This window comes from Neodiprion pinetum, chromosome 1, assembly GCF_021155775.2.
Source record: "Neodiprion pinetum isolate iyNeoPine1 chromosome 1, iyNeoPine1.2, whole genome shotgun sequence".
In the NCBI taxonomy this organism is placed as follows: Eukaryota; Metazoa; Arthropoda; class Insecta; order Hymenoptera; family Diprionidae; genus Neodiprion; species Neodiprion pinetum.
In genome coordinates this window covers 17,631,859-17,648,412 of record NC_060232.1, presented here as the reverse complement: position 1 = coordinate 17,648,412, position 16,554 = coordinate 17,631,859, and the positions used below count along the sequence as shown (strand labels likewise).

Below are 16,554 nucleotides of genomic sequence, written 5' to 3'. Positions count from 1 at the left end.
GCGTTCTAAAGTTAAGCACCACAAGATTATAAAATATAACAAATGTAAGCTCCTATTTCATAAGTAGATTCATAGACTCAATAAATTTTTATCGCACGTTATATTACTTATTTCAATTCTCAGGTCCGCACCAGGCAATTTCCACCTACTATCGACCCGGAATATACTTTTCATGAAATATCGCAAAGACTACGAGATCCTGAGTGGGAAGTTCGTCAGCATGCTCTCCGCGTCCTCGTCGATGCTCTGCCTGCTGTCGAACAGAACTCTGTCGACAAGTTGATGGTCCCAGTGTTCCCAGAACTAGTGACAAATTTAGGCCATTCAGCACCAGCTGTGAGAAAAGGCGCACTGGATACTCTCCAAGTTTATCTTTGCTGCAGCCAAGACACGATGAAGATGTTTCAAAAGGTACGAACTTCATTATGGTTTGTTCATTATTTCTTTAGTGCGCTCAAAATCTAATTTCAGTCAATTCTATCTAGATATTAGACAACGGTTTCAACCGTCCCGATGCTCTGGATAATCTTCAAAGTAACATCGGCGTGGGGGTGATCGTCGGCATTCCTTCACTGCTCTTCTCATCGGCTGGTAACTTGAAACCCTCAAAAGAAATGTTGAAGTTCACTATAAACGCATTGGCTTCACGTATGGTTCAAGTTACTCACCAGGAAGCTGTGTTGAGATCTCTGGCGCACATACGCGAGAAGATTGGAACTGGCGATTTCGATTCCAACCTGTTGGATTATAATGCAAACTTGAAACGTGACTTTGAAGTTCTTTGCGAAGTCCATAACGTAAAGATTTCCAAAGATAAGAATGTGGGGTTGAATGACCATCAAAAGTATGAGGAAGTTGAAGAAATCGTACCACTGATGGAGAAGTGGGGTAGTGATAGTGATACTTGCGGTGCAACAAACGATGGTCGTAACCAATACGACGAACACAATGATGTCCTTGTTGAATTAATTCCACCGGCTCGCGTTGTTGTAGAAACTGAGATAAAATTTTACTCGGAAACGGCGATCTCAATGACAATATTAGAGGAAGAAAAGAATAAGAAAAACGAGGCGGACACCGAGTCTGATTCTGTAAGTGAAAGTAATTTCAGCGATGAAGACGTGGGAATAGTTCAAATCCTAGAAGACATTATTCCCGAGAAGCGGAATATTCGGAGGCGGGTGCATTTCGGCGGAGAAGTCGTCAAGCTCCGAACACCAGATACCGACGATGAAATCATAGGTCGTACACCAGAAGTGCCCAAGACGAGGATACCTGTTCCGGTGCATCCAGCTACCAAAATGCCCTTGGATCGCCGGCGGTCTCACTCCAGTGACATTAGTCCTAATCGCTTTAAACACCCAAGGAGACGGTCGCCTTCGAGCAGTTCAAAAAGAAAAGTCTACACACATAATGCACTCCTGAGACCGCAAAAAAGCATCCTGATGAAAGCAAACAGCCCGCTCTACGTTGTTCAGCCAGTGGAACCAAGGAAAGAACACAAATGGGATTACCACGATAAGACATCCTCAGCTGCTGATGATATTCAAATAAATCTAATGCATTCGGAGCAGATCAAGGATGGTGAAGTCCCGAAACAGAGTGTAAGTATTGTGGAAAATGGCGGAAAAGTAATGAGCAAGAACGAAGAGCAGACATATCACTCTAACGACGAGAAAAAGGAAACGAAGAAAATCGTGCAAAGTGTTAGTTGCAGTCAAAAACAAGGCCTGATTAATAACAATTTTGGTGTGAAAAGTCGGGATGCACGTGGCATATTGCAATCGGGTCAAATATCAATACGAGCAAGTACGCCTCGGAAATCTTCAAAGTGTCCATGCCAGCCATCCAGCCGTATCAACTTTGACGTATTTCCGAAGCAGGAGAGAAATTACATATTAATGGAGCTCTCAAGTTCGGAACGAAAAACTGACGTTGAAAAAAATGCCTCGACGAACGAGTCGAGTGCTGATTTCTCGCGATTTACTCAGGTCGTAACCGACGCGTTATTTGGCATGAATATTTCAACACCGCGAACAGAAATCCTAGCTCTTGATCAGTTTCTAAATCATAGGATTGATAGCGCACAGACAGGCACAAATCAGAGATCTGCAGGCTTACATGTGAATTGGTCAGAGTCACGCAATATCACATCCAGAAGTTCGCAGGATTTACATAGTGAAAAATCAGTAATACCTTTCGCGGCAAAGAAGAGTTCCGAAAGAAATTTTGGTCAGTTGCCAAGAGACGTTGACGCAACATCGACTAGTTCTGCTTGTAACAAAAAAAGTGAAAATAATGTCTATGCCCCAAATATTGTACTTCATAAAAATCAAAGTTTTCGGGAATTGGCAGTCGGTGATGGCTGTGATAAATCTACTCTGGATGAAAGTGAGAGTTTGAATTGCAGTAGCAGCGAAGGTGACGTCGAGAAACCGGTCTGGAAAAAACTGGGGCTTGTCGATCCAGTATCCTTAAATGATGTTCATAACAAGGTAGGAGTAACATTCTTATTTTGTTTTTTGTTGTAAAATTGAGTAAAAATCAGAATTGTGAGGGCAACGGCTGTATGTCATTACAGACGACAAATTATAACGATTTTTGTGATTGTGTATTTTGACTCACTTTTGAATTCTTATAACAAGACGCGAAGTGACAAATTCCTGGTCTGAATCAGCGGCGCTTTATTCTTCTTCGCTCGACACAAATTTTGAAGATGTAATTGACAACATTCTTCTCGTAGATGAGATATAATAAGAGAGTTCTTGGATACAATGGCGGCCCACTGGCAGAGTCAACCGCGATTCCTGCTTTACCGACAGTCGGTATGTCACCCCGCGATCGTAAACCTTATCTACGGTAGTGTTATCGACAGAAGCGTCATCGTGGATGGCACCACCTGTATTTTTGCTCGATTGTATCAACAGACAGTTCGATAACAAGATTTCTGTGCTGTCAGATGAGAAACCATTTTCGAATTTTTGTCGTCAGATCAGCGGACATTTCTAATTTTCGCCATTAGATGGCAGAAATTTTACTGACGGAAGTGTTACTAATAAGAGCATTAACATAGATGGCGCCACCAGTCGCTATTTTACCGATCACGTTTCTAGAGAGTCAATGCATGTCGTGACTTGTCTGGTAGAAAATTGTAGCGGAGGTGGGTGATGTATAAAACGTGAGCTTGTTACAATAGTCTTTCTGTTCTCATCGTCTCTTCTCATCGTGAACTGTTCTAAGTTGTGAAAGAAGCATCTTTTATCGAAACACAATGGATCTGACATTAGTCAACTACGTCAGCCGCCAGGAAAATCTACCGACCAAAAAGATGTCGAAACTCGAAGAAAGTCACTGGGCTAAGACTGGTCGAAACGAAATTTATAGTTCGTGTTCTGACGACGATCGAGAGAAAATACAACGTCTTCTTACCACTGAGAATCGCGATGGTTTTACAAGAAAATTCTGATCAGCTGGCCGAAATGTGTAACATGGCTGGGGAAAATCTTCTGCAATTGAAATATCGTGGCGAAGAATTCAACAAGTGTGAATTTTCATACAGTTATGTGCCGTAAATAAACTGTGCGATCCCCTCTACTTCTACAAAATTCATCCGCGAGGCGATAAAAGCAGGTGTGCTGGAGATAGAATAGTCAGTCTTCTACCTGCTATCTGATGGTAAAATCGAGCGCAACATTCCTACTCCTCAACGTGGCGATGATCCTAGACGTGCAATGTTTTATAGGCCATAACATGATGTTTGTACCCAAGGAAGTTGCAGTCATTACCGTAAACGGACCAGGCCTGGATTACATCTTTACCAATCCTGTGATTTGGCTAGCTTACTACTTGAATGTAGAGTTACTTATGCTTCCTTAACACGCAATTATCAGGGAATACTATGGTATGCTGGGAACAAATCTCACGAGGATGTACTGAAAATTGCGAGAAAAAAAGTAAGAAATGCTTGTTACGTACACGTCAAAAGGAAGGAGAAGAAAGCATGGCTGACGGAGATCTTCGATGGTACAATGGGAGTTATTCATAAGGAAGATTTGCACATCACACCCCCTGCACTGGAAAAGTTGAAATTTATGGAAGCAGCACCCCGGGATGACTTTAAGCGTAAGTACTTCCTATCGGATAATATCTGGAAGCATGCGGAGGAAGGATTATTTTGATATGATGACAACCCTGAATACGTCCCAACATACAACTGCGCCTTTGAAAACGTGCAGAGGCTGAGGAGTTGGTATTTGAAGGAGTGTACCGACTCTCTTGAGAAATCGTTTCGTCTGTACAAAGAATTGGATGGTTTAAAGGCAATGAGGTCTGAGGATATCGCTTTTTTGGTAAAAGAATTTATCTACAGATTCGTATCAAATACCGTCAGTGAGGTATGAGATAAACTGCCAGAGAGTATAACAGTGGACGACAATATTGCCAGTTACCGCAGATGCCTTCTGCATTATATACCACGACCCGGTGGTGATATAGCGGATGGACCAAATCGTATAGTGACGGACTGTCTGGGTGCAACCGTTTACCCACAAAATAACGGCAATATGTACAAAAATACAAATAGAATTCATGAGAATTATTAAAATTATATTTTAGTTCATACATACAATTACAATATAATATTCAATAAAATTATTTACTTTTCCAGAAAATAGAATTTATTCACCTATCTAGAAAATAGAATTTAGTACATTTATATCCTGACTTATACGTAGAATTAGAATGAAATATTGAATAAAATTGTCTACTTATCTAAAAAACAGTATTTATTACAAATATATCCCAGCTTATACATGAAATTGAAGATGAAGTATTTAATGAAATTATTCACATATGTAGAAAAAATAGAATTTGATACAATTATACATCTATCTTCGTAACTTTTATCAGTATTTGTAATATTAATTTACTTGAGGGAATATGTAAATATACTACAAGTTTGATTTGCGGTAAAATATACGATCAATAAATATGAATTTTATGTATTAGGTCTACAAATTAATTCGGTGCCTTTACTTTGGTAACTTGTATCTCTGGTTTGAATTTGAATTTTCTCCTTGCCCTGAGGTAGTTTTAAAGAGCAAACCTTAATCTGTGAAACATACTATGAAAGGTGGCGGCCCTGTGAACTAGACCTCAAACAGCAGTAGTGAAAACAATGGCATCCGTCAAGTAGCATTTGAGACTGTGTCACAAACGCCGCATATTCATACCCGAATAAATCATTATAACCATTTCAATGACTATTAATATCGCTTTAGAGACGAGGGAGCATAGCTTCAAAATCATTATTAAATTCATAATTATTCATTTCACAAAACAGTTCGTGGTACAACAAAAGTGCAGCGGCGCAGCAGTTGCATGACAATTCAAAGCCACACACCGCAAGATCGAACAAAGACGCTATAAATTTATTGCGCTGCGCTGGGAAGTTTTCCCTCATCCGGCTTATTCGCCAGACATAGCTCCTACACACTACCACACGTTCCCGTACCTTCAACATCACCTTTCGGATACGCGCTTTAAGTCAGTGGAGGAATTCGAAGAAAGCATCGCAGATTTCATCCAATCAAAACCACCATCATTTTACCGTGAAGGAATTCGCATACTACCTCAGAAATGGCAGAAAGGTGTCGAAAGCGACGGCGATTACGTCGACGATTAAATACTGATTCATTCGTTTTATATTAAACTTTGAAATTCGACAAAAAAAAGGCACCGAATTAATTTGTAGACCTAAGAATTCATAGTTTTATTCTTTAAAATAGGAGGATTTTGTAAAATAAATTTATTTGGGGGGAAAATGTAAAAATATCATGAATTTTGTTTGCAGTAAAATACGTGATGAATAATTGTGAATTTTATAGTTTCGTTTCTTAAAATAATACATAAAATCTTTATTATCTTGATCACTTTTGTCAACATCATCATCATCATCAACTTTATTATTTTCAATATCCAACATTATTACTACAGTCTCATTCTCCTATTTTTCGAAAATAATTTCTATACACATATGATTACAATTTATGTAATATAGGCTGTTTGGCCTCACTCAAGCCACCCGCGCGTCCTCAACGAGTTCCCGAAGCTCCTCCAGCGAGAACTCAGATGTCGCTTCGGAAAATCCAATAATTATTTCCTCCTCCATCTCCTTGTCCTCACCACAATTATCGGTGGACCAACCATCGTCCTCAATTGGAGCTGAGAAAAATCCAAAGTTTCGGAGAGAATTTGATGGCATTTTTCAAAATTTGTATAAACATGTTGCTATGTCAGCGGTAAAAAATCTGTAAAAAGATCAAACTGAAATAGAAAAAAAGATGATGCTGTTACAGCCAGCATTTATATACTTGATAAATCTGTAACCAGAAAAAAAGTTTTCACCAATTCAAATGATGGATACAGTGAAAGTGAGAAAGAAACTAGATTTTTTTTTTAATGTAGTGCCACACACCAATCCTGCTTTGAAAAATATCCCTCATCATTAGCTCTGCCGATGTTTGCCAACTGTTGGCGGATGCGGTTAACATCGTTGAGGAACATGGCAACGCGCCTGTAGGCGGCTTCGTAGTCATCAAAACCCGTTTCATCGTCCGTATTCTCCTCCGCTCCTGCAACATCCTCCTCCACCCATCCCCCATCAGCATCATTCTCAGCATTGTCCTTATCCGACGATGATGATTCGAGGAGATACTAGCGAGCCATATTATTTTCTGCATCCCATATAGTCCTCCTCCACGTGCAACCATTTGAATGTAGATTCCAATTGCAGTGAAGAAGGCGGGGAGTCTGACGGTCCTCTTTTCAATCCATTTATACTTTGAAAATATTTCTAAATTTTTTCCCGAATTTTTATTAATACGGCGATGGTGAATACAGAAAAGCTAGAACAAGTCGGAAAAAACTTTGTTAGCGTGCTGATCAAATGTGATAATCATCGTGGATTTAAATTAGCATTTGCATTATCGTAAGATGATTGGTGTATCGCTGTATGTATATTTATATATATTCAATAAAGTACTTACAAAAGTAAACTCTTTGAAGTCACTTTTCACTAGGCACTTCGTCAAACACTTTTCCTGCACCAGCGATTTTTCAAATGGCAGAGAAGATCTAAACTGCTATTCGAAATTAGACGGAATGAGACATGACGCTACGTCTACCCCCCATGTGCAAACCAACCAGCCAATCAGCGATGAGGTGGTACATTACATAAAATGCGACCACAATAAAACGCGGGAACAGTGTAACCAGAGAAAATTTTTCCCGAGAGGGTATTTTTCCCATCAGACGCAACATCCTGACAACCACCATTGCTTCGTTTGCCCCCAAATGCCATAAACTATTGTAAACATTAGCAAGTGTTCAAGGGTTCGAGTTTACCCAAATGACTAGTTTTTGACTCCAGATTATGCGAGTGTGACCTTTCCTGAAACGTCATAAACACAAATCACGCGGCCAAGAGTCGGAAAGACTAGATTTTTTTCTCCTATCAGACATCGCCCGCTACTTGCTTTTCATTAGCCAATTTTTCCCATTACATGTCCCACGCTTATTACGGTTGGGGGCGTGCTGGCTCATATCTGTTTGCCATACATTTATTTATTTTTATTCCTCGTTGGGAGATGGCACAGAACTTTTACCCCCACTCCCTCACCCCCAAATTTTCACGATCTAGCCGCATATTAGGTCAACTTCGATATTCAGCAATTCAAAGGCATCGATATTCAAGCGTTTTAATCGAACATTGAAAAATAAAATGTGGAAGCGGTTTACTCTCCAAGGATTTCACAAGTCGATTAATATTTTGTAAGATTTAATAAAGTCCTACAAAAACATCAAGCATCGCATCATTAAGATAAAACCCGTGGTTGTCAGCACGGTCAACGGAAAACAATTGTATCGAAGCATTTGCAGGCTTCAGTAAATCAAACGAAGTAAGCAGAAGCGGAAATTCAATGTCGACGATCAAGTTCGAATCAGCAAATACAAGAATGTATTCGAAAAGGGCTATTCACCCAATTGGACGACAGAAATATTCACCGTGAGTAAGGTGAAAAATACCTATCTACCGTAATACAAACTTACAGATTATCAAGATTACCAGAAGGAAGGAAAATACCCCGACGGCTACCTTGTGGAGAAAGTATTACGCAATCGTGAAAATCAGCAAATGTGAAGAGGTTGCGGTTTGACGATTGACCAGTAAAAAGTTACTTCAAATGAACATCTCCATTTATACTATATGTTACGAACGGCCCTTTTGAAACACGCAACACACGCTAAACGTGAAACTGCTGGCCCAGCGCATTTCTGCGAGGGTCGCTTTCCCGCACACAACTGGATGAGTCAGGGAGTGCATTAACACCGAAAAATTGGCGCAATGGCTACTCTGCAGAATAGCGCTTAAGAGATTATACAAACTAAAAAGATATTCAATTTTGTGGATATGGATCCAATCAACCGACGTCTAATTTTTCCTTTAATAAAATATATGAATAATATTGTAACGTTCTTAGACGTTACGGAAATAAATATGGATTCGTGAGTTTGATTATCAAGCCAAAATCAAAGGCGTAAATAAATGTCGTGAAAAAGGTTCAATTGCAGGATACGTGTTTCTGGTTTTAAGTCTGAAACAAGACTGTTTTTACAATAATGTTGGTTGACGCAGCAACCTTATTCTTTTGAAAGACATAAGAGGTTTATAAAGGTCTTTCATCTATGATGACTACTTGATCATTAAAATGGGGGCAAAACGGGTGATTTCACCATTTGTAACAATATCTTCTCGGTCTCATCCGACGTGCGTTGTTGATTGTTGGCTCTTTACCTTTAATTCCGGGGACTCTCGGGTGGTGAGTTGGCGGAGAATTAAATTTTTGGACTCGTCAGGTGGTCGAATCGATCGGGATATGCCGAAGGTATACAGTCCACGTTTCCCTTCCTTCCTGCTTCTCAGGTTGTTATGGATGATCACCCAACTGGTCTATTCAACGTCCCCGGAGAGAAAGAGAGCGAGATCCTATTGTCACCGAAGATCTTCCCCCCTTCGCTGGCCGAGCGAGTACCGCGACTGTATCGGCAATTAGCGCCACTGGGCGCCACTTCACCTGTCTGCTCACATATGACATTTTAGTGGCCTAATAAGGCCGCGAATATTTAAATTCCATCTCGCCACTTATACGCTCCACCACCGACGAAACCGAGCCGTAATTTGTAACCCATCGACACCTTTCAATCAGTCGAAATTGAGGAGTCTGAGATCAACGAGATCTTAGCCTGGATATAAGTGAGTGCTGCAACCCATCGATCGAACCGGCCTCTGGAAAGGACCTTCCATCAGGCAGAAAGGCAACGTGGAGACTCAGGCTTTCTTAACGGAACGGGTCGGTGAATCGCTGGTGTGTCCTAAGAGTCACCCTCGCGCTACTTAAGGTGGCCCATTCCTCGGCTCACCTGTTCCTCAACCGTAACGTAGGACTTAGTTGTCCTAATTCTGTTTTTTCATATTTAATAGTCTAATTGATTACCCTACCCGTCCTAAATCTCTCTTTGTCATTTGCAATTGTGTACTTAATATATTTTAGTATACAAAATATGAACCATTGTGGACAATACGAGTTCCATCTATCCGTCCTGTCTATACCACTGAGATCCTGTCACCCAGAATACTTTACTTTTATCGCAGCAAGTGTGTTTACACTTCATACAAGCGAAACCCAGAGTAATCTATTTCTAACCGCTCGAGAATACATTATGTACATATTCTCTTAGATCCCGTTGGAAGAGATCCTTCAGATCATCGTCCGCACATAACATATATTAGGTTTAATCTCACATGGTGGACGCATGGAAAGGTACTAGTCTTACATAAATACAGAAGGTTGTCCTCTCGGACTCTAATCACAATAAGCACTAGTTGGCGTTGCTACACTACGGTACGCTGCGGTATAGAATATAATTGTAGCACTCACACAGCACACCTCCTTACATGTATATTGTGTGCCACCTTAGATTTTACATAGTTTTATTTAATATTCATCATAGATCTAAATTTCTCGAATGTTTGCTTACATAACGGCTTTGTAAAAATGTAAGCTCTACTTTGTCCGGTGCTTACCTTAATTACTTTAACAATACCTTGTTTTAAAAATTCATTTACGTAGTGATAGTGAACTTCTATATGTTTAAAGTTTTTAGTTAAATTTCTATAATATGCTATATCTATTGCACCTGAGATGATACTTATTGGCTATCTACTAGTTTCACCTGAAACGTTATTATAACTTCCATTATGAATTTCACTTCACTCACAGCCTCAGACAGTGCTATGTATTCTGCGAATGTGGATGCTTTGGTTACGCTTTTTTATTTTCTGGATTTCCATCTGACTATATTTCCAAAATCTGATAGTATACCCTGACGTTGATTTCCTACCTAAGTTGTCTCCTGCCCAGTCTGTATCTACATGGCAATCTGTACTGGACAGTTTTCGCCTTTCTTATAATTTAAGCTCAAATTTTTTGTTGAATATAAGTATTTCAATACTCGCATCGCATATTTGAAATAAGTCTCATTATAGTCGTTTTAGTATCTACGTAAGTAGTTTACGGTAAAGCTTATGTCGGGCTTTGTGCCTGAGCTTATATACAGTAGTGCACCAATTAGATTGCTGTACTCAATATTTTCTACACACTCATCCGCTTTTTCTAGTTTTAAATTCGTTACCATAGGTATATTATAGAGCTTACTATTTTGTAAATCATACGTTCTCGCTCATGACTCGATATGATTCTTTTGAGTTAGTTAGTTTCATTTCCTGTTTACAGTGATCATAGTCAATCGGTATTCCTCAATATTTTTTGACGTCTTCCAGATCCTTCATTATAAACCTTTTTGACAGTAGTAGTCCAGGAAATGAAGCCGAAAAAAGGTCTTTTTATGACAAAAATTTAGGACGAATGAGACCTATAATATATTCTGATAGAGCTGATACCCGTGATGAAGGCTTATGTGTTTCCAACCACAGTTTTGTTGGCAAAAACAAATGCGGAGCGTTCAAAGTTGGTGAAACGATGTTTTTGAGCGATAGCGAGGAAACAATTGATCTGAGAGGAAAAAATGACTGGTAAGAATTTATAGGTACCAAAAAGACAAACAATTTGGCCGGTCGCAAATTGAAATTAATTAATTTGTACTTTTGCAAAATAATAAAAACCTGGTAAAACGGCCATTTCTACAATAACGAATAATTTATCGAATAATGCATGTACATATTTGAAAGTCTCGTAATACATGTCTCTTGGTATTGTAACGGACTTTTCATTTTCGCGGTTTGCTTCGACCAGGATTAACTCCAACTGCGGAGCCTCTCGCAATTAACGAAAATCATCCGCTATCAATTTACTTTTTATTGTTTTTTATTGTTTTTATTTAAAACGGAATTTCGGATGTCGGTATGACCGAATGACATGAATCTATACGGAAACCGAATAAAAGAAAAGTATAAATATGAGAGAAAATAATAAATAAATTGTATAAATAAAATGGGCACGGCGGACATCTAGGACAATAACAATTCCATAAACGGCATACTCGTAAAATTACAGATAAAATAGTACAGGTCAGAATATAAAACTTATCATAAGCGTGTCTTTGGGGATATTCTTCAAATCCCAGTTTCCATTTCCTCAGTTGCGCTTGCTAATTCCGTGCCCGGCCAATTTGAATCCCCTCGTCCGTCATATCTAGGTGGTTTTTCCTTGATCGGGAATCCGTAAAAGATGGGCCGCTGCTACGAGTCCTTCGTTCTCGCAATAGAATCCGTATGCGTTTTACTTCATTTTTCGTCGGTTGTATTATTCGTTCGTTATGATTTCTTTATTTTAGAGCGCACTCTGTTGACGATCGACCGCTCATCCGTCGTCTGTCGCTTACACTTCTCGATCGATTGCTAATACATATGTTCTATAACCGCTTAGGTGAAAGCCCCCCTCCCTACGGACCTACCTATTACTGAGTCCCGTAGTCACTGCTTTGGCGGCTAAATTCAACTGTTACAGTATCCTGAAAAAGTATGCAAAACCGGGGCTCGATCAGATTAACACTTTTTGAGAAAAGCTATTTGTTATTGAAAAAGCGACTTTTTTTGCACGGAATTTCTGGGCTGGAATATTATTGAAGACCAACAAAACTGGAAACATATTAATCCCGAAGAGTCCCACTATCATGAACACTATGAAGCAAAACGATTTCTTACAATTTAGTGGTTGTAAAATAACTCCAAAAAGGGAGTACATTTTTTACTCGCAAACAAATGCAATTATTCCGCCAATTTTCATGTTACAGAATCAGGATTAGCATTATTAAAAAGTTGTTATTTTTACACGAATTCATAAAAAAAAAATTTCTTCAAAGCTAATGAGGGAAGGAGATCATTTTTTTTCCCAACAATTATTGCAGCTCCTTTTTTAAACATAGAGAGCTAAAATTTGGGGACAGTATAGACAAAGACTCTTACTAACCGGCATAAAATTTTCGAAGACATTACTCATGAATGGACTGTTCATTTGTGCAGTCAATTCGGGGACAAGATGTGAGGCCGCATATAGCGACGGAGCGGGGGAAATCCATCTCCGCCTGGGGGGTACTCGCGCTGAAAGTGGATTCGCGGGTTCAAATTCCACGATCTTGCAAGATATTTTGAAGAAATGAGCGTAACGAGATGTTGTTTTTTGTCAATCTTGGCTAACTTTTTCCGCTGATCGTGAATTTGCTATCAACATCTCAAAAGAAATATTTTTTAAGCTCGTAATTTGTCTATTGATTTTTTTTTTTACTTATATTTACTCAATTTTCGGATTTAATGTGAATTACCTTTCATTGTTGTGAAGTTCCTCAATGAATTTAGAGAAAAAAATCGGCCCAATGAAAAATAGATTGTTTCCGGAGCACGGGTCATTACGTTTTTAGGAAAAATCGGAAAATAACGGACAGATCATCTGGAATACATACGAAACGTATTAACGTTTGCATATAGCATATTTATTACAACAAACGATTATAAAAAATACCGAAACAAAAAATAAAAACGTAAAAAGAAATAGTTGACTTAAGTTTTCGATTTCAAAATATTTTCCGTACTCTTAGTTGTACTCAACAAAAATCATTTTTATCATACTAGAAACTTCAAACACAACACAATTTTGCAAATTTCACTATCAACTGACTACACGATGTCCAGTACAACCAAGAGTACGGAAGATATTTTTAAATCGAAATCTTGAGTTAACTATTTCATTTTACGGTTGTATTTCTTGCTTCGGTATTTTTTATAACCGCTTGTTGTAATAAATATGCTATGTTCAAACGTAAATACGTTTCGTATGTATTCCAGAAGTTCTATCCCTTATTTTCCGATTTGTCCTCAAAACGTAATGACCCGTGCTCCGGAAACAATCTATTTTTCATTGAGCCGATGTTTTTCTCTAAAGTCATTGAGGAACTTCACAGCGATGAAAGGAAATTCACACTTAATCCGAAAATTGAGTAAATATGAGTAAAAAAAAAATTAATAAACAAATTACGAGCTTAAACAATATTTTTTTTTTTTTTGAAATGATGATAGCAAATTCACGATCAGCGGAAAAATTTAGCCAAGATAAAAAAAAACATCTCGATACGTTCATTTCTTCGAGAGATATTCCAAGATCGTCGAATTTGAACCCGCGAATCCACTTTCAGCGCGCGCGCCTCCCAGACTGAGATGGATTTCCCCCACTCCGTCGCCATACGCAGCCTCAAATCTTGGCCGTGAATTGACCGCAAAAATGAACAGTCCATTCACGAGTAAATTCTTCGAAAATTTTATGCTGGCTAGTAAGAGTCTTTTTTTATACTGTACCCAAATTTTAGCTCTCTATGTTTAAAAGAGCAGCTGCAATAATTCTAGAAAAAAAAACTATCTCCCCCTGTTACGTCGGGGTGAGGGTGTACTGAGCGGTGGTAGTTAATGATTAATTGAATAATCAAGCTGCCACGTAACGACAATGAATAATTATTAAAACTAAGAAAAGACCTACCTTTCGATAAGCCGGTAATTTGTAGGACCGTGTTGCTATAGTCCTGTACAGGTCTGTGAGGTTTGTTTAAATTGTTGAGGCAATTTTATAATAAAGAAAGTGGGAAAAAGGTCATTCAAAATAAATGGTTCAATATGATTTAACTGGTAAAAGATGAAGTATATTCTGTTTCGATTTGGTGATTGAAATGTCTGGTAACAATCAATGGTGATAATGATATAAGAGCCAAAAGTAACAATTTATAAAGTTTTCAAGTTTATAAAAATCGTGTGTTGTTCTATTCTAAAGGATATTATTATTTGGTACCAGGAACATCTACTCTGAACGATGGTTATAACTAGCTGGTCGTGATTATTGTATTGTATCTCTCTTTTTAGATTATCTTAAATCAATTATATATTCTATTGTTAAGTCTTATTGATTAATTCTTGGAAACAATAAGTATGATTTAATTGGGGGTAGTGAAGCTAGCCACCAATTCTAGACTTGCTTTTGAATGAAAATTACTGAAGTAGATTTTGATTATAAAGGTGAAACAAGAATTCGTTCAATTTCGTAGATTAACACTCGGATTGACTTAGCTTTAGGTGAATCGGTCGACGAGATTGAGAGCCGTCGGATCGTGTCGGTCTGCGTCGGTAGAATTCTGGACCAGGGCGTCACCTCAAGTTTGGAAGAGTTGATCAATCCAACGATGTTGAACGTCGGTCACTTAGTCTTTTTATCGAAAACTTGAAAGTGTCTATTTTCTGATTTTGATGTAAGTTAAAAATGATTGGAACGATTATTTATTAAAAACTATAGTATAATTATTATTATTATCGCTTAAAATTACCTGATTCGGTTGAATCAGGGCCGAACTCAATTTGATTATGGAAAATGGAATGGCATAAAAATGTCTATTCGCGAAATGATGAGATTTAGTAAAGCACAGAAAAGATGGAAACGTAGAAGATAGTGAGTCTCTTGCAGCTAACAGAATAACTGAATGCTCGAATTTGACGAATTAGCGCGAGACTTTAGTTCGGTCACAACTAAGATTTTCCAAACGCTACTCTTGCTCGAGAGGGCTAATCCGGGTTGACGTCCACGCACTTCGCGACTTGACAGACAAAAGACGCGGCTTCTTGGGCCCGAGGGTCCAAGGAGCTGCAGTTGTAATAAGTTACAACGGTAATTAGCCAATGAGGTGCGAGGGCGACCTCCTGGCTCCCAAATCCACATGGTCAGCGTTACTTCTCGCTCTTCGACGGTGTTCCGACGATTCTCAATCTCGTCGGTGACACATTGAAAATATGAACAAAAGATATTTGCATGCAATGTTCACACATTCATTCATACATTCCAATAAGTAATCTATTTTAATTTGGTGGTTCTAAAGGTAGTGGTTTATTCTAGTTATTGATTATAGTTTTAACTTAAAAAGAGGGATATTTCCCGGCTGAGCGCTACTGATGCTAATTCAGCCGTCTCCTATCTCAGTTCTTGGTACCAGTTAAATAGAAGAAAGTTGAACCTTATACCTGGGATCATTGTTGGTCTCTACGTGACTTTTGCCAGGAGGGGTGGAACTCGCCGTTATTAGAATATGAGATTTTGATAAAATGATATCTGTGCAGTGAAGAATTTAAAGAAATGAAATGAAATGGAATTTTGAAAAAGGTACGCCAAGGCGGTACGTCGGGGCGTAACAACCCCCTCCCCCCCCCCCCCTTAATTAACTTTAAACAAATCTTTTCTTTTCTAAATCGTGTAAAAATAACAGCTTTTCAATAATGCTAATCTTAAATCCTATCTTTGTCATAATGTCATCAAAACGCTTGTACCACTTTCTATGACTTTCTTTCAGTCTATATAAGGCCTTATTTAGTCGGCATACTTTATTTGTTCCATCTTCGTACCCTTTTGTCTGATTTACATAAAATTTTGAGCTAACTTTACCATTTAAGAATGCTGTTTCCATTTGTTTCCATTTGTTTAATAATTAAACTTGCTTGACAACAGTATGCTAACAGAATTTTTGAGGTTCGCATTCTCGCTACTGGCGAGTATATATCCTCGATTTTTTTAGTCTCTTGGAATCCTCTAATCACTGACCTAGCGTTGTGAATTCCAGTGGATTTCGATGTTTACACCCATATTACATTTATTACCTTTATCTCTGATATTTTGTTGACGAAAGTCCAGGTCTCGTGTTTCTCCAAACTTTTTATTTACCTATCCATTGCTTGTTTCTATTTTAGCCTGTCACTGCTTCCAATCGCCTCCTCAAACGTATTGAGAGTTTCAGCACTACAATAGGTTGCATACATACAGTTACTATATTCTTGATATTCATTGTAATACTATTTTCCATTCGCGTTTAAACCTCCTCAATTCGATTTCAGATTCGCTTTCTTCTCCTATACTTTGATCTTCTCTACATACATTTATGGTTTTCGTCGATTTT

At 38.5% G+C, this 16,554-nt stretch overlaps 1 protein-coding gene across 1 annotated transcript in view; it reads left to right on the top strand.

Moving 5' to 3' along the window:
* Positions 1-258: 258 nt before the first annotated feature.
* The window catches only part of LOC124224746 (uncharacterized), a 326,271-nt gene continuing 309,975 nt past the window's right edge, over positions 259-16,554 (top strand). The window contains exons 1-2 of the mRNA XM_046636948.2: positions 259-411; positions 486-2,495. Of these exons, the coding sequence (XP_046492904.2) occupies positions 283-411; positions 486-2,495 (2,139 nt within the window). The 5' untranslated portion in view covers positions 259-282. The remainder of the gene's footprint in view (positions 412-485; positions 2,496-16,554) is intronic.